This window comes from Phodopus roborovskii, unplaced genomic scaffold, assembly GCF_943737965.1.
Source record: "Phodopus roborovskii unplaced genomic scaffold, PHOROB, whole genome shotgun sequence".
NCBI lineage: Eukaryota > Metazoa > Chordata > Mammalia > Rodentia > Cricetidae > Phodopus > Phodopus roborovskii.
The window spans coordinates 26,732,965-26,752,788 of record NW_026126416.1 but is presented as its reverse complement, the minus strand read 5'-3'; the positions used below and the strand labels follow the sequence as shown (position 1 = coordinate 26,752,788).

The following is a 19,824-nucleotide window of genomic DNA, read 5'->3' as shown; positions in this document are numbered from 1 at the left end:
AAAATATTTTTTCTTACTTTACATATCAATCCCAGTTCCCCAGAGAGTTCATCTTCTTTGTGAACAAGGGTTACAGAATTCCTTCTACTTATAATAAAATACAGAGGTTAAAGGAGAAAGTTCAGTCACAGTTGGAATGGAAAATCTGTTCCAAGGATATCAGCTTTTAAGACTCATTTGCCAATAGCAATACAGACTCACTTTATAAACTTTAGGCAAAACTCAATCTTACTGAATTGGTATTGCATTTTTTTTTTCCTTCTGTTTTTTTCATGACAGGGTTTGTCTGTGTAGCCCCTGACTGGCTTCAAACTCACAAAGATCCACCTGCCTCTGCCTCCAGAATGTTGGGATACATACACCACCACTACTATATCACTATCTTTAATGTCAAAGTTATATATTAGAATTACCACACATTAAGATTGTTGGTAAGGCCTTTAATCCCAGTATTTGGGGAGCAGAGGCAGATGAATCTCTGTAAATTTGAGGCCAGCCTGATCTGCACAGCAAATTCCAGGACAGCCAGAGCCATTACACAGATAAACCCTGTCTCAAAAACAAACAAAACCTGTTAGTAAGCATTTTAAGCAGGGGTTTACAATAACAACAAAGTTAAACACAATTTTTTTTTCTTTTTGGATTTAGCCATAAAACTTAAATAAGCAACTTAAGTCTTATCATTTTGTTTAAATCTGCCATTTTTGGCTACTTTGTAGGTTCTCTTGCTATGTAAAGAAAAGTACTTACTGGAAAGGACATGTTACTTTTAAGTATGCTGCTGGCTATTAATAAACTTTGAATAATTAAACAGTAAAAAAAAAATCTGTTAACTCCCTTACTGGCATGAATTCTTTGCTGATTAATGGTTTTTTCAAGTTCTCTTCTCAGTCTGACTTCTGCCCCATACTTTCCAACAGTGCCATCATCCACCAATATGAAATGGGAATGGAGATTATTCAGAACATTCAATTTGCTCAGGGGATTCAATAGGGTTTGATAAGGAGCAACCACCTAAACAAGAGCAAAACAAGAGTCAATGGACAGAAGTTGAATGTAATAAAGTGTAAGTTAAATTCTGAAGTGACCCACAGATAAAATGTAAAATTCTATTTTCATTTAGATATAAAGAAAAAGCATTAAGTTTTTAAGTATTTGAAGATGAATAACAGATTGAACCACATAATTACATCATGCTTCTTTTTGTGAAATTATGTTTTTTATCATCACATGCAAATGGAGCAGTTAGGAAGTGTGTATATGTATGTATATACAATGCTAATAAATTATAAGGTTAGTAAGTAAATAAATACAATACAGAAGACAATAATAAGATAGTGTTATTTCAAAACTATAAAAGCAACCTTTTCAAGCTGACATTAGAAATTTAACAACACTTGAAAATGATCCCTATAATTGAGTTTTGTTACTGTTTTGTTTGAGACAGAATTTCATTATATAGCTCCAGTTTGCTGGGAACTTGCTACTTAGATCAAGTTTGAGACAGGCCTGCCTCTGCCTCTGCTGCTGTATCACGTCATTAAAGGCCTGTGCCACCAAGCCCAGCCAGTTTATTTTAATAGGCTCATGAATATCTATAAACCAATTCACATCTTCAATCTATTTAAATAAGCACTATCATTTGATTCCTACTCTTAATGACAAAATTAATCTTTAATGTTATAATCATCAAGCTGATCTTTGAGTCTGAGGCCAGCCTAGTCTACAGAGCAAGTTCTAGCATATCCAGAGTTCTCAAAAAAAAAAAAAAAAAAAAAAAAAACCAATTACAATACAAATATGATATGAAAAATATGTCAAAATAATAGTCTACATGAAAGACAAAAAACAAAAAATACTATATTCTAAGCATTTATATTAATAAATGTATTTTCCAAAGGATCAGAAATGGTCACTGAAATTTTTGTTTTAAACTTAATGAAAGTATAGTATAGCCTATCAAGTTATTTCTATTTATATACAAGCTCAAATTTAAGACATACAAAAATCATTCTTACATCTCTCCCAACAAGATCATTTCTGTTTTCTATTACTCCCCATGGAGCTATTCCAATTGTGCAAATCTTTCGAGATGATCTGGAAGCATGCTCTTTGAGGGCATCACCAACATGTTTTGCCACACCTGTTCATACAAAATTTATTCACCATTAGAAAAACCCTGTATTTACAATTATGAAGTTTCTTTAAATAGAAGATTCTAAGGCTGTAAGATCTAAAGCCAAGCTCACCAACATCAAGTCCATTGCAACTGTCCAAATCACATGTAAATAGAATCCTATCACATTGGTAGGTAGACCTAGTACTAACAAACTGATCTTTTAGCTTGCTTCTTTGAACATATCAGATCTCATCTTTCATATAAAACACAGAAAATAAAATTTTCACTAATCTTTTCCCACTGCCTTCCTTGCTTACAATCAATTTTCAAAACACATTCAAATAATCTTTGTTCTTACCAATTAACAACTTCACTTCCAATTAAACCTTCACTTCCTATTCAAAAGGAAAGGCCACAATGTTTGTAATGGCTCGTAGAACCTTAAAAAGTCTGTAACCTATGATGGGCTACTCTTCCACATCACCATACTTTTATCATCTCCCAAGAAATTCTGGCCAAAATTCCTTGCTTACTTCCCTTTCTGTTACATAGGAAACATCTTATTCTCACAATACACTAGTGATTTTCTCTTCTTACTTGCTCTGTCCCAAGTTTTTCTGTTCCTTTGTTTCCTTCCATCTTTCTTGAAATGTCATCCTATCAGTAAAAATCTATTTACTCTTGCCAACGTGACTGAATCGAGAAGAGACTAGTAAAGCTCCAGTCTAAATGTCTGATGTTGCCAGACACATTTGATCATGAATACTCTGATGAGATAAATGAATTCATGCCATTATTTAGAGGTCACAAAGAATAGGAGGTGGGGCCAAGCTTAAGGAAGTAGATAAATCCCTAGGCACATGTCCTTGTTTTTTCTTATGTTTCACCTCTCTGCTTCTAGGCCACTATGACATGAACTGCTCTACCCTGACATGACCTTCCTACCATAATAGACTGATATTTGAACAATATATATCCTACAGCTCAAAGAATGTTTTACAATGAGGCTCAATAGTTAATTATCAATAATGAATAAATGAGATGCTTAAGGTAATTTAAATAATTATGTTTAGCTTTAATCATAAAAATAAACCCATCCTCCTTAAATTCAAAGCCTAAATATTATACAAAAGATCTTAAATGAAGACAGAATAATGGATGAAAAACTAATTTTTGAAGGCCATTTTTTCACAATTTTATTTTTATGTATATACATGTCTGCATGTGAACCACATATGACCCTAGTAACTGAGAAGGTCAGAAGGTGGTTTCAGAGTCACTGGAACTGGACAATTTTGAGATGCCATGTGAGTGCTGGAAACAAAACATGTCTTCTCCAAGAGCAGCCAGTGCTCTTACCTGCAGAGCCAGCTCTCTCTCCCCTAGAGGACACGCCTTTACCAATACCAAAAGATCAGACTATCATTCTTTTACCAGTTTATCAGCAGTCAGAAAATGGAAACACTTTGCTTTACAGTAGAGTCAACAAATATTTTGTTGTTTAGGGGAAGCTGTAAGCATTATGGTTGTACAGAGTATTTATTTACTAGTCTTTGTTACAAGTACTCACCTTTGCTATTAGGATAGTATAAACTCAGGTAGTATAAACTCAGGTAAATATGAATGTGGTTATGTTCAAATAAAACTTTATTCATAACAACAAGGATTAACTACACTGGACTTGGCATACAGGTCAACTTTGCCAACTTTTGCTCTAAAGTGTATATTTTAATAGCCTGAATGACAACCAAGCAGATTATGTTATTTTTATCAGTGATATTACCAAGGATTATAGATTAACAGAAGAATAAAATATATTTATAATTTATTATTTCAAATGCCTAACTGATAAGAAAGATTGACAAGTATATTTAATAAAACTGACAGTGTTCATATTACCTGTGTTTACTCCTCCAGTTAAAATCCAAGCTCCAGTTGTAACTGCGGCTTTAATAAGACCCTTTCCAAGCAACTGCTTGATTCTTGGGTGAAGCTCAAATTTCTGCATTCCTCCATGTACAGAAATAACAAGTTTGGGTAACTCCATTTGCCATTCTTTAAGCAGAAGTTGCAGAATGATTTCAGGTTTGGTATCATATGACAGTCTCACATACTAAAACAAACAAACAAAGGGCCAAAATAACTATGTTCACTGATTTAATAATGCAACATCATCTGATATTCAATAAATCAGATATATTAAGTTATCTCAGCAGCTGAGAAGCAGATGTGACAGATCTCTTGAGTTTGAGACCAGCATGGTTTAGTGTTGCTACAAGATATCTGTACACTGTGAAGATATTGTGCTGTGATTGGCACACTAAAAAGCTGAATGACTAATAGCTAAGTAGGAGGTAAAGGCCAGATTTCTGGGGAAAGAAAGGAGGAGGAGGAATCTAGGCATATAGGAGAAGGTAAGAGACATGCAGTTACAGATGTTCTGAAAGTTCTTAACACTGTAGAATGATGAGAGAGAGATGTGGTTAATTTTTAACAGAGTAAGTTTAGAGCATGCTTTAAAAAAAAACTGTTGTATATTACAAAATTACACCAATGAACAGAAGAATGAAATATGAATAAAGGAAGCCAATAATAAAAAAAATTACTTAACAAAAATAATGTAAGACAAGGGGATATAGAAAAAAAAAGAGAAATAAGGCAATAGCTAATACTATGATGGTTAAACTTAAATTCAAATACAAAGATTTAATTTTTTTTTTTTTTTTTTTTTTTTTTTAGTTTTTTGAGACAGGGTTTCTCTGTGGTTTTAGAAACTGTCCTGGAACTAGCTCTTGTAGACCAGGCTGGTCTCAAATTCACAGAGATCCGCTGGCCTCTGCCTCTCAAGTGCTAGGACTAAAGGCGTTTGCCACCACTGCCCAGTTCAAAGGTTTGATTTTAAAAGACAATCTATATACACTACTAAAAAGATACTTTTGTGGATTTGATTTTGTTCAGCCGACAGGCTTTTTCTATACTAAATAGCGTGATCCCAAAAGTGGGCTCAAGTGGTCATCGAACTTTGGCTTCTCAGGTAGCATTGTGACAGGCACACATCACAATGCCTAGAAAATGATATCCTCTACCTACAAAAGGACCTTGCTAACACATCCCCCATGGAGGGGTAACTGCCTTAACCTAGAGACAGGAGAGAAGCCCTAGTCCCTACTTCACATGACCTGTCAGAGCTACATGACCCCAACTGGATGGCATTCCCCTACATATGGAATTGGGGTGGGGGGATGGGAGGGGAGGGTGGTTAGGGTGCATGTGAGAGGGAAGAGAGGGTAAAAGGGAGGGAAGGATCGACATGTAAAATAATAAATTAAAAAAAAAATGCTCTGAATCAAAAATTTAAGTTAAAGGAAAAGTTACCGGGGAAAAGGATTTCTATTTTTGTTTCCACAGAAAATGAAAAGCTGTGGATTCCTTCCAGACTAATGTGGTTTGATCAAGCCAGACCGCCTGAAACAGAGTACCAAGTGATCCTACATTCAAAACAGCTGGACAAAGTAGCCTTGCAGACTACAGCTAGGCTTTCTGCATCTTCTTAGAATCCCTTACCAGCAGGAAGTAGTTTGGAAAAAACGATGCCCAAATTCCCAAATATTGTCTATAAATGTTTTTCATTTAAATGGACTTGGTTATAATAAATAAATAAATAAACAAACAAATAACTAAATAAATAAATAAATAAATGGAAAAAAGTTTAAAAGGGAAAGGAAAGAAAGGCTTAGCTGTCCTTTCAGAAAACACGGATTATATCAATAAAAAAAACTTTTTATAATGATAAATGATTTAATCTACATACAGTAATTCTGTGTTTATGTCAATCCATATGAAGAACTTTAATATATGTACTGCACCTTACTTTCTTTTTTGTTACTACACATATTACAAGATAAATGAAACAAAAAATAAGTAAGTGACATACCTTAGCTCTGTAGGAATGAGAACCCCCTTGAAAATTGATGACTCCATAAGCATCTGTTGGACTCTGTTCCGTGTGCTTTTCCACAGACCATTCTTCTATTGCCTGATTAAAATGTTCACCCAATTTCACATCGGAGTATTTCATGGCAAGACTTGCAGTAAAGCAAGCATGTTGCTTGACCAAACGGCCACAAAAACACCTAAAGAGAAAAGGCAAGAGTATATAAAGAGCCATATCACCAGACAGTGGTGGCACTTTTAATCCCAGCACTATTCTTGGCAGAGGCAAGTAGATTTCTGAGTACACTTAACCCCAAAGCCACCTCTCCAGCCCTCAACATATACTTTAAAGTATGTAACATTTGCCAGGAGGTGGTAGTGCACTGCATGCCTTTAATCCCAGCCCTGGAGGGGAGGGGGGACGACAAAAGCAGGCAGATTCTGAGAGTTCGAGGCCAGCCTGATCTACAAAGTGAGTTCTAGGACATCCAAGGTTACACAGACAAACCCTGTTTCAAAACACACACAAAAAAATAAAGTGGGAAGGGAGGACATGTCACTAAATAAAACCAAGTATTAGAAATAAGCACCAAGTATTAAGAATATGCCCCATATAGTTGAGGAAAATATGAACACAATGAAGGAGAATTGGAAGACATCTTAAAAGTTAGAATAATATAAAATAGCTCAACACATATAATTTATGCCTCCAAAAAGGAAAAAATGGCAATCAAAATATGAAGCATGTTGAAGGAAAGAAAATTTCCAAATTTGAAAATTCTTGAGTCTACATATTAGCAGTTCAACAAAAAATAAACCAACCAGGCATAAACAAAACCATACTAGAGGCAGGAGTGGGTGGCATGAATATCTTTAGACCCTGCGCTTAAAATAGTCAGAAGCAGGTGGATTTCTGTGAGTTCAAAGATATCTAGGACTACACAGAGAGACCTTGTCTCAAAAGTAAATAGAAAAATACGTCAGCAATACTAGGGCATTGCTGAAAATGGCGAGGAAAAAAATTCTTAAACTAGAATATAACCTAATGAAAACATAAATAAATAAAAGGTGTAGTCATGTGAATATTAATTAAAAATGATAAATTCTGGCCAGGAATGGTGACATATACCTGTAATCCAACACTTAGGAAGTGGAGGCAAGAGGAGTAGGAACTCAAGACCAGCCTCAGTCAAGAAGTTTAAAGCCAGTGTAGGCTACATGAGATCCTGTCTTCAAAACAAACATGTAAAAAGAATTTTGACTGTAAAGAAAGAGAGGTGAGAAAATCTATGAGAAAATTAATCTATGTTAATTTTATGTGTGTTGAGTATATATCTGAATATATACGTGCATCACATTCAGGCAATTCCAACAGAGGCTAAAACCAGATACTAGATCCCCTAGAACTAGAGCTAAAGAGGTTTGTGAGCTGCCATGTAGATGCTGGAAATCAAACTTGGTTCCTCTAAAAGAGCAGCTAGTGTTCTTAACAATAAAGCCATCTCTCCAGCTTGCTACTAACCTCTTTTAATGGAAAATCACAAGTAAAAGACATTCTATATACTATACATAAATTATCTGGTCTCTTATTTCTCTCCAATTGTTTTGTTTTGTTTTGTTTTTTTAAGACAGGGAATTACTGTGTAACCCTAGGTGACTGGGAACTCACTATATGAGGCAGCCTTGAGCTCAGATCTATCTGCCTGCCTGTCTTTTTGAATACTGGCAAGCCTACTAACCACATCTGATTGGAGATGTCATTCTGTAAATATGTCTCTCTTATTGGCTAATGAATAAAGCATTGTGTGGGCAAATATGAAGACAAGATAGGCGGGACTAGGAGACAAGGGGAATTCTGGGAGATGTAGTAGGGAGAGTCAAGATGTAAGGGCTTTAGGGAGGAAGAGGTCTGAACCCTCTCTCCAGTAAGATAAGACCACTTGGAAACACTTAAATTGAAAGAAATGGGTTAATATTTAAGACCTAACCAGTAAGAAATACTAGTAACAGGCCAAAAGCTTTATATCTAATACAGTGTCTCTATGTGTTATTCAGAGCTGACGAGGCTATAAGAAATTGGCACCTGCAATGTGGTTACTAAGAACTTCCACTTAAAACTTAACAAAAGCTTAAGAAAGGATTTTAAAAACAAAATAACAGCAACAAACAAGTCATATTGGTAGCAGCATTTTTCTTGGTTGTGCTGTTATGCTAGAGACAAAATTTGCACAGCTACTTTAAGAGAGATTTCCTGAGTTGACATTAGCGGCAAACCCTGCTAACAGCTTAATGGGATGTACGACAGCTGGCAATGGCAGTGACCACTTCTCCAAGCCAGCAACATGCTGCTGGATGGCAGCATAGACCAAGGCAGTGAGCACAGCTCTCAGTGCTGGCAGTAAACGTACACCAGCCATCTTGGATTGACCTCAGCTAATAGGATGTGGCTTTCATTTTAGCAATGTTGTTTAGCAGATAAAAGACTCAGGACCAGAAGGAGATAAAGATTTACAGTAAAGACAGATTCAGATAAAAAATAAAATAAAACAAAAACCTCTAAAGATTTACAGTGTATCAGTGTGCTTTAAAATATACTTAGGCTTGGGAGAGAAAAAGAAACAGGATAAAGTGGTTTAAGGAGATAGCTGGGTGTGGTGGCACACGCCTTTAATTCCAGCACTTGGGAGGCAGAGGCTAAGCAGATCTCTGTGATTTCAAAGTGAACCTGATATACAGAGTTAATTCCAGGACAGGCAAAAGTTACAGAGAAATCCTGTCTCAAAAAATGAAAAAATAGAAGTAAAAGAACTAGAGTAATAAAAAAGCCACATGAAGATGGAAAATACACAGAAAGTCTGGATACTATATGCTATTGTATTGTCTTTGAATTGCTCAATTGCTAAGGAAGGAACAACAATTGCTACAATACACTTGATTATCAATGATGCTGAATTAATCTAATTTATATATTTTAAAAATACTTTGACTTCAAAATTTAAGTCTAAGGACAAGTTACTGGGGGGGGAAATTTTTTCTATTTTTGTTTCCACAGAAAATGAAAAGCTGTGGATTCCTTCCAGACTGACATGGTTTGATCAAGCAAGACCTCCTGAAGCAGTATCCCACGTGATCCAACATTCAAAAACAGCTGGGACAAGGCAGGCTTGCAGACCACTACAGCCAGGATTTCTACATCTTAGGATCCCCAAGATAGCGCACCCTACAAGCAGGAAGCAGTTTGGAAAGAATGATACTCAAATTCCCAAATATTATGTTTGTTTTCATTTAAATGGGGTTGGTTATAAATAGTTAATGATCACAACCAATCTCTTTTTAAAGGTAAAAAGGAGATTATGGCATAGAAATGAATGTTTTGGAATGGATTTTCATTTATTGATACAATTTAAGGTCAATTGTGTGATAAGAATATTTCTCTTGTTTAGGTATTGTGTTTATAAAGTTCATGTAAAATGTAATGTACAATTTAGTACAGATTAAAGATAGTTACCTACAACAGTCAAAACTTATAGTTAAGTTAGTTAGGCTTTCCAGATATACAGAGATATATTTCAAATGGATAGGCATTCTTCAAACCTTTCAAAGACCTACAGAATATGGTATTTAAAATGGTTTAGGGTTTTTCTTAACAGTGAGACATAAGTGCTCCTGGCAACACCACCTGCATCAGAAAGGAAGATGGACATCAAAGAACTCATTATGTGTTTACTTCCAATATGGCAAGACTAGCCATTCAAGCAAGATATTGCTCTTGTCTGGACTGTTTGACTTTGTGCTGTATAAACTGGACATACAGGACCCACAGAAAAGTGACTGCTGAAACAAGATGGACATTGCTACAGGGTTCCATCTAAATGGAAGAGTCTGCCAGACATTTTGCAGGACACAGAGAAAAGTGACTGACAACTGCCAATACAGGTGGACAGTTTAAAGTTTCCCGCTTTGCTGATACACTATGGCCTATAGGCTGAAGATGGAACATTACAGAAGAACTTTAGGCAACTGACCAGGCAGCAAGATGTCTCTGTCATTTCTAGAGTTTATATATTATCCTTCTGTGGTCTTTGACAAAGTTGAAGACAGATAGTTATGGTTATAGTTTTCCTTAGTTGGGACTAAAGATAAATTACATATGGGGCTTTAGACTCACAAAGATAGGATAGATGGAATATTTTCTTTAAATTTTGCTAAATGTTAATAGACTGAATATTGTTAACTGTGGTTCTTATTTGATAACTTTTTTGCTATATATTGCTATGTTAAGGTTAAAACCCTTCTTTTTCTTTAGACAGAAAATAGGAGATGATGGGAGATGCCATTCTGTAAATATGTTCCTCTTATTGGTTAATGAATAAAGCACTGTTGGCAAATAGGAAGGCAAGATAGGTGGGACTAGGAGACAAGGATTCTGGGAGGTGTAGTAGGGAAAGTCAAGATGTAGGAGCTTGAGGGAAGAACTCCAGACCCTCTCTCTAGTAAGATAAGACCACTTGGAAACACTTGGATGTATAGAAATGTTAACATTTAAAACAGAGCTAGCCAATAAGAAACGCTAGTAATAGACCAAGAGCTTAATATCTAATACAGTATCTCTGTGTGTTATTTGGGGCTGACTCTGCTCTGGGTCCAGGCGGGAAAAAGTACTTGTAACACGCATCTTATATCTTGCACTGTAGTTTCCTGATAGAACCACAGTGTCTTTCTTTAACTGTCAGCTCTTCCTACAACCTGCTTTGCTTGTCAGAATCCCCTGTCCCTCCCCTCTCTGTTCTACTAACTCACTCTCTCAGAACCCTACTCTGGTGTCTTTATCCTATTATACATAGCAATGTTTTTCATATCAGTTATTTTTCAAAACTTCTTCAATGCATGCTAAACTTACCTGACAAGCTGCTGACAGATCTGACATCCTGGAAGACATCTATAGAATGCAGAAAGGTAAATTATTACTTCATGAAAAAGCGTTTAAAGTAAACTATATTAAATTCATACAAAAGTATGAAACAAATGAAAATTATAGTACATAATTAATTTCAGTAGATACCGTAGATCACATATACCTTGGCTTATATATTCAACTAACCCTTTAAATTTTCATAGATTTATATTTTAAGTATCATTAATTTTAAAATAAAACTAATATTAATTTTTAAATAAAACTAAACTACAACAGAGTAAAATGACAAGTTTAATTAAATAAAACCATGTTTACATGTAATAAAAATCTGCAACTAAGATTTAAACACAAACTTTAAAAAAAAAGATAGTTTCCTCAATGTATAAAGAGCCTCCTCCTGCTACAAACAGGCCAAAAGCTTTATATCTAATACAATATCTCTGTGTGTTATTGGGGGCTGCTGAGGCTGTGGGACCAGGCTGATGGGAAAACTGATCGTAACACTCTATCATGAATAAGGTACTACTACTATACTAATACAAATGATTCAGACAACGAACTCAGCCCTCCAAAGCCCTCTCCACATTGTTTTTAATTCAGGATTGCTTTCAATGAACCTGGGAGTTGTTGTTTAAGCGAGAGTAGCTCAGGTCAGCATGGCCCCCAGATGTGCCTGCTTCTGCCTATCACAGTGCTTTGTTTATAGGCACATGATACTACACTCAGTTTTTAGGTGAGTGCTAGGGATCTGAACTTATCATTGACTGCTTTTTACCCAGGTCTCCCTGGAAAGTATGTCAAGGAATGGACAGTACCACAATATTCAGTTGAGGTGAATTTGTGGCCAAAAAGTGATAGTGGAAAGACTTTTCATTTAAAGTATTTGATAACAGTTTGTGGTTTCTTTAAGGTCTGGTGAGTGCTTATATTATTTCTACTGCAGATTAAAACTAACAAAATCACAACAAACTCCTTATCAACAATACAATCTATTGCTTTCATTTGGGGGAATAAGGTCTCACTATGCAGCCTTGACTGACCTGAAAACTGACTATACATAGACAAGGTTGGCCTTGAACTGTACCTGTCTCTGCCTCCCATGTACTAGGATCAAGGCTTGCACTACCACACCTTGACAAATTTATTGTTTATTAGTGGTGATGTTTTAGAAGTATCTTGATAGTTTCTGTTTTGGTTTGCTTTTATAGAGTTTCTCTGTAGAATATTGGCTGTCCTGGAACTCAGTCTGCTGGGGACTTGGAGATCCACCTGCCTCTACCTCCCAAGTGCTGGGATTAAAGGCATGTCTCACCACCCTTGGCTCTGAATCTATTATTTTTAAAAAAACTAAAAAAAAATTACACTTTTCTTGAAGAAAAATGGTGTCTTAGGACTAGCATGGTAGCACCCTAAATACGAATTTCGGTGTTAGAAACTACTCCTGTTTCCCTGTGATATAACAGAACTCAAGAAAGAAAAAAAAAAAATCACAGAATCTACTTCAAAGGATATTAAGGTTATCTAATAATCAAAAGAATTTAAGACCTTTGCAGGGTCTAAAAAGTTGCCTCAGTCAGTAAACTGCTTGCCACACAAGCCTAAAGACCTGGATCTAGATTTCCAGCATCCACATTTTGGAAAGAGAAAAAGAGTGAGAGAGAGGAAGGACTAGACACAGCACTACATGCCTGCAACCCCAGTGTTGGAGGGCTCCCTAGAGCTTGTAGATCATCCAGCCTGGCCACTGGGTGAGCTGTTTCAAAAGGTACAATGGATGACGCCACATGAATGCACACATTCCACATGAACACACACATCCATATGTTACAAGCAATTTCCTGCCAGCCTGGTCCAAATAACACAGAGACTCTGTATTAGATACAATGATGTGAGCCTGTTACTAGTGTTTTAATTGGCTAGCTCTGTCTTAAATATTAACCCATTTTCTATCTATGTAAGTGTTTCCATGTGGCCTTATCTTACCGGAGAGAGGGCCTAGACCTCTGCTCTCTTGATCATACATGTTGAATCTCTTCCTACCTCTTCCCAAATCCTCCTTGTCTCCTAGTCCCGCCTATCTTGCTTTAGCCAACAGGGCTTTATTCATTAACCAATAAGAGAAACATATTTACAAAATGACATCTCCCATCACCCATAAACACAGGTACTCACAACCACACAAACACATATATAAATACAAAATTAAAGAAGAAAAAACTTTCCAGGATTTACTAAACCTAGAGAACATTTTTAAAAATTTCAAATTTATGACATATACTATTATGGCCAACTAAAAATAAAGAGGCAGGGTAAGTCAAGTATGAACTGACAGTTTCAGCAGACCTGGCAACCAGAGGACTGAGTTCAGGAGTTCAAAAACTAGCCTAAAACAACAGAAAAATGGGCTGGAAAGATAGCTCAGCAGTTAAAGAGCACTAGCTGCTCTTAAAGGATCCAGTTCTGTTTCTAGAAAACACATGAGACTCACAACCACTTGTAACTACAGTTCCAGGGAATGAGAATTGTCTTCTGGCCTCCACAGGCATCACAAATACAAATCATACACTTAAATGTATGCAGGCAAAACACCCATACATATCAGGCACATTAAAAAAAACAAATAAAAACAAACAAACAAACAACAACAACAAAAAACTGCCAGATGTGGTGTTGTCCTCCTTTAATCCTAGGCAGATCCTAGGCCAGTTTGATCTTCAAAGTGAGTCCCAGGGCAGCCTATTACTTTGAGAAACCCTGTCTTGGAAGAAAAAAAGAATTTTTCTTTCTTTTTAAAATTATCTTATTTGTAATTCTGTGCATATGTGTGTAACTGGGGGAGGATATATATGTATGTATGAATGAAGCAGAGTTTCAGATCCTCTGAAGCTGGAGTTGTAAGCAGTTGTGAGCAGACTGATGTGGATGTTGGAAATTGAACTTGGGTCCTCTATAGGAGCAGTCAACACCTTTAGCTTTTGAGCCATATCTCTAGTCATATTGTGATTATTTCTTGAGCTATTTCACAAGATCAACTTTTTCTATATTTATAATGTCCTTAACTGTCAGATTCCTTTTCTCTCAAAGCCATTTTAAAGATCAAAAAGGCAATTAGATATCTATAATCTCTGGTGACGGTTTTACAAGTAAATATTAATCTATATGCATATACAGGTACATGTGACAGGTCTTAGGTTTGATCTCCAAGCAAGAAGGCAGGGAAATGCCTACTGTGTTCATATTCTTCAGCATCAACCATAGTGTGCATATTAAGACGCCCAATAACAAATTCTGAAGTATCTTTAGTTCTCAGGATTGGGGTGGTAGTAGCAAGAACTTTATTGTAGCCTCTATTGCTCTTAGACAGGTTTCACAGACAGGCAAATCCCAGAGCAGCCAGATGGTGGTGGCACAAGCCTTTTATCCCAGCACTCAGGAGGCAGATACAGATGGATCTTTGCGAGTTCGAGGCCAGCCTGGTCTACAGAGCAAGTTCCAGGACAGCCAGGGCTACACAGTGAAACCCTGACTCCAAACAAAACAAACAAAAAAAGAAATCCCAGAGCACTGGTGCCTTGCTTAGTCTCCCTTTCCATTCTAAAAAAAAAAAATTAACAGTAACCTTAAATTATTACACAACTTTTGTTAACTACAAGCAAATAACAATAAATTTACATCTAAATTTCTAGAAGATTCTAGAAGAAACCAACATGTGCTTACCTGTGAGGGTCTTTGGAGCTTGGTATAATATACACGCACTCCCTCTTGGTCAAAGTGCTCTCTATCCAGGATTTCTGGGACTAAAACAGAGAGTTCAAGGATCGTTTACAAGTTCACAGCCTCCTAACCTAAGGAAATAATTTCACAACAGATACACAAAAATGTGTACGGTATTTAATTTTGTTTGAATCTATTAAGTAGATGCTATATACTATTTTCAGTGCTGGCACACCTAAATCGTTAAAATAATTCCACTTAAATCCAACATGAATTAACAGTACTGTGCCAGAGGAAACAAAACAAGTGAGAGACTCTCACAGTAAGCCTCAAAGGGAGTAATGTGATCCTAAGCCATTTAAAAGAGCCAAACGTGACAGCCACATTTAATTCAGAGAAAATAAAGGCCTAGCCCAAGCTATCAGGCATTTCTAGAAAGCTTAAGGGCACATAATAGCTAATGGTATTTCCCATACAAAATGACAGCAAACAAAATTCTAGCCAAAGGAAAGATATCAGAAAAAAAAATGTTAAACACCAACAGAAATACAGCAGGTTATCTTATGATCCACTCAGAAAGTAGCCAATCTTTCTGACAGGACAGGCACTCGTAAGTACCTGGATGGGAGATACAATAAGTTACTAAACAATTCTAAACATTTAATCTACCTAGTCTGTAAGATCAACCATGTCAAGCAGATTCAAAAGACAAAGAAAAAATTTCAATGAGAAGAACTAAACAGTTCTAGCTCACATGCATTCAACACATTTCTCTCTCTAATCAGGTAAGGTATTTTTAAAATGTTTTGTTTTGTTTTTGTTTGTTTGTTTGTTTGTTTTGAGACAGGGTTTCTCTGTGGCTTTGGAGACTGACCAGGCTGGTCTCGAACTCATAGAGATACACCTGTGGTGTGCCACCAGCACATGGCTTAAAAGTTTTAACACAATTGTCAGGCGGTGGTGGTGCAAGCCTTTAACCCCAGCTTGGTCTACAGAGTAAGTTCCAGAACAGGCTCTAAAGCAATGCAGAGAAACCCTGTCTAAAAAAAAAAAAAAAACAAAAAAACAAAAAAACAAAAAAAATGTTTTAACACAATTAACAAGTTCAACTTGATGAACACCTGCCTATTTTTACATCCCACATAAAAAAGACCCATTCACTTTCTTTTATCCATAAAGAATGTATCAACAAATATGTAGATCACACTGTAATTAACAAAGCACAGATAAAACTAGCCCTCAATATTTAAAATAAAACACTTAAGAATCAAGATAAAAACCATAAGTATGTAAAGTTCTTAGATGTGAATGATGTGTCAGTCTGTTCTAGTTTGCTTCCTTGTTGTGATGACAAAACACCACAAGCCCAAACAACTAGAGGAAGAAAAGGTTTGTTTTATCTTATATTTCAAATTAACAGTTCATCACTGAGAGAAGTCAAGGCAGAAACTGAAGCAGAAATCATGGAGAAATGCGATTTATAATTTCACAAAGCTACCAGGTCCACTTGCTTAAGGATAGCACCACCTATAATGGGCTGGGCCTTCCTACATCAAGTAACAATAGGAATGTGCCCTGAGACAGGTGCTGGTAGTACATGTCTTTAGTCCCAGCACTCAGGAGGCAGATGCAGGTGGATCTCTGTGAGTTTGAGGCCAGCCTGGTCTATAGGGTGAGTGCCAGGACAGGCTCCAAAGCTACACAGAGAAACCCTGTGTCCAAAAACCAAAAAGAACGTGGCCTGCCAGGTGGTGGTAGCACATGCCTTTAATCTCTGAGTTCAAGCCAGCCCAGCCTAGTCTACAGAGTTCCAGGACAGTTGGTACTACACAGAGAAATCCAGTCTCAAGACCTGATCTCCCATCCCCCCAAAAAGAATATGCCTTACAGACATGCCCACATTAGGCCAATTTGAAGGAAGAAATTCTTTTCTTAATTATTTTATGTTCACTGGTGTTTTGCCTATATGTATGTCTGTATGAGGGTTCCTCTTCACATATATATATATAAAGTTGACAACAGGCTAAATATAGTCTAAATTGTGTGAGAGGAGAAAGTATAGCCTTAGAGGATGGATGTAGGGAAAAAAGAGGACCTGAGTTCAGTTCCCAGCACTCACATGAGATGGTTCACAACTGCATAGAATTCCTACTAGAGGATCTGGTGCACTCTTCTGGCCTCTGCCAGCACTGCATTCAAGTGCCATTTACATACAGGCATACATACAGTAACAATTATATAGTTTCTTTTAAGCTAAATATAGTGGAGTACACATGTAATTCCAGTAACTGGGAGACAAGAAAATGGAGCACCTTGAGATTCATGCCAGCATGGACTACCCACAAAGACCCAGTTTCAGCATATCTCTATCTCTATCTCTCTCCCCCCCCAAGAAAGAAAAGATAAATTAAAAAACAAAAATCAATGATATAAAAACCAAAATTACAAAAAAGCAACACTGGTCCGGTGAGGTGGCTTTGTGGATAAAGGTGTTAACCTGAATCTAATTCTTGAAGCCTACATATAGGAAGATAAAACTGACTCCCCCAAGCCCACTTCTGACCTTCACGTGTGTAGACATACACATGCACCAAATAAATAAATGATGATGATGATAAAGCAAAAGCAACAGGAAGGAGAACCAAGGGTATGAGGTTAAGTTCGAAGAAATTCCCTAAAAGAGTAATTAAAGATTGTAGAACCATAGCTGAGTGTCAAAGAAATTCTTAGCATGTTCAGGCCCTGAGTTCAATTCCCAGAACTACATTAAAAAATTTTTTTAAGTTATATCCTACACAAGCACACGCACACAAGCATGCATACACGTGCAGACACACTCAGAGACAATACTGAAGAATTTATTAGACGAAACAAAATTAGGAGTGAAGGTCAAACACAATAATGATAAATCTTAATTCATTTCAAATTCACATCTGTTTACAAACTTCAATCATTTTGATCTCATTCAAATTCTGTTTACTAGAAAAGGTTCCTTTGAATGCACATACTTAGAAAAAAATTATACCATGGCCCTCAACCACAAATCACAGATGAGGCCCTATGGAACTTAGGGTCTTTTGTCAACATTTCTTACATGACAAAATTCATTTTGCATAGCACTTCCAGAAACTTCTTAGTCTAAACTAAAATCTTGCTATTTTCTGAAGAATGTGTTTCTCTCCCATCACTCAGAGAAGAAAATATATGAGGAAATGTGTAGGTTCACTACCATGGCAGTCTTTTTACACTACCTGAAACTTCACTGATTTTTTTTTGGCTGCTTTTGTGTACTTGCAATTCCTTCCCAAACTCCCACCTGCCATCATTCTCAGTCTCTTATCCCACTATTGAGAAAAACCAAAGTAAGCAGAACAAAAGTGCAACAAACTCTGATTAGAACTGGCAAGATGGCTCAGAGGGCAAAAGTACTTGTAGCACAAACCTAGTAACTTTAGTTCAATTCCTGGAAAAAGACTAGAGGAACATTAAGAGTTTATAAACCAGTCTGGACTATAAAGTCAGATCCAGCCTCCCTAAAAACAAACAAAAGAACCCAAGACAAAAACAACAAAATTGCCTTCTTACTGGATCAACATTCATTCACTTTTCCTTATGTGACAACTACATTCCCACTCAAATCCAACCACTGGCCCCAGATCCCATCTCACTCTAAGCCAAGGACATTCATTCTTCACTGATTCTATTTTTTTCCCCTTAAGTTAATTGACTCATTCCCATCAGGATGCAGCATATTATCTCTGACTCTTTAAAGACAAAACTTTTCTTGACTCCACTTTTTTCCCTCAAGCTAAGCTGTTCATGTTTCTGCCTCTACTTGCAAAGAACACTGGAAGAAAATGTTGGTTTTACTCTCTTCATCTCCTCTAACAGTTTCTAGAACCTACTGTCAGATTTTCAGGTCGACTCTCCTTATGTTTCACTGTTACTGAAACAGGGCCTTCCTATGTAACTCCCTGCTTGGCCAGTAACTATGAAGATCAAGCTGGCCTCAAACTCAAAAGATCCACCTGCCTTCCATGTCAAAATGTTGGAATTAAAGGCATGCACCAATCTCTGAAATGTTTGACAGACCACCAACTGACATTTTTTAGATCCCCAGAATTAATTCTGTCTTTGTCCTCACTTATGAAATAGAATCACTTAATAAAGTCAATCATTACTGACTGTTACAACATGGTCCAATCTTTTCCTTGCAGATTCATTCTCTTTCCCCGTGGGTGTTTTTTTTTTTTTTTTTTTTGTTGTCCTTTTGTTTTTTTGGGGGGGGGGGCTTCTAGGGATTGAATTCAGGGACATGCCCATAATTAATAACATTTTCTGCCACTGAGGTATATACTGAACCCTCTCCAATTGTTTTTCTTTTCCTTCCTTTAAACAAAGACAAGCTCACTGGGCAGACCTGGCTGACCTGAAACTCCAGAGCTGGAATATGCTGGTCTCAAACTCAGAGATCTGCCTGCCTCTGCTTCCTAGTGTTGGGATTAAAGGGGTATATCCCCATGTCCAACTTCCTTCCCAATAAAAAGCTTTATTTTTACTTGGTCCAAGACCTGGGAGGGACAAAGCTGCCTAGTGGCTTGAGAGGTTAGGGTGAAGGTCCTGAGGCTGGCTGGTGCAGACAGAGGGAGACCCTCAGAAGGTGAGGCCTCCTAATCATGCTTGAGAATGAGCTGCTCAAAGAGACACTTGCCCAGAGATGGCTGGGGCCCAATCAATCTATGGATGTTGGTCAGGTGGTTGACCATCTTCTTGATGAGCTTTACCTCGTCATCCAAGAAATGGTAAAGACTTTTAAAAAGCAGACATTAGGAGGCAGGAAGTGCTGATGTACACCTTTAATCCCAGTACTCGGAAGGCAAAAAAGCAGGCAAATCCCTGTGAGTTTGATGCCATCCTGATTTACAAAGCAAGTTCCAGGACAAGTTCCAAAACTACAGTGAAACCCTGCTTCAAAAAACCAAAATAAATAATAAACAAATAAATAAAAAATAAAAAGCAGACATTGTATAACTCACAAATTTCCATTTCTACATTCTACCCCAACACTGAAAAAAATTACAGGCCAAGTGTGATGGTGCACATCTTTGATTTCAGCACACGGGAGTGAGTTAAGGACAGCCTG

The 19,824-nt window shown here is 36.9% G+C and overlaps 1 protein-coding gene across 3 annotated transcripts in view; it reads right to left on the bottom strand.

Moving 5' to 3' along the window:
• The window catches only part of Trpm7 (transient receptor potential cation channel subfamily M member 7), an 86,423-nt gene that overhangs the window by 52,901 nt on the left and 13,698 nt on the right, over positions 1–19,824 (bottom strand). For all 3 annotated transcript variants that reach the window (XR_007834449.1, XM_051183467.1, XM_051183468.1), the window contains exons 2-7: positions 14,685–14,764; positions 10,953–10,991; positions 6,054–6,252; positions 4,019–4,232; positions 2,019–2,143; positions 843–1,014 (exon numbers count right to left, since the gene is read on the bottom strand). Coding sequence is in view for 2 of the 3 variants with exons in the window: in XM_051183467.1 (XP_051039424.1) it covers positions 843–1,014; positions 2,019–2,143; positions 4,019–4,232; positions 6,054–6,252; positions 10,953–10,991; positions 14,685–14,764 (829 nt within the window). In the remaining variant the exon portion in view is untranslated. The remainder of the gene's footprint in view (positions 1–842; positions 1,015–2,018; positions 2,144–4,018; positions 4,233–6,053; positions 6,253–10,952; positions 10,992–14,684; positions 14,765–19,824) is intronic.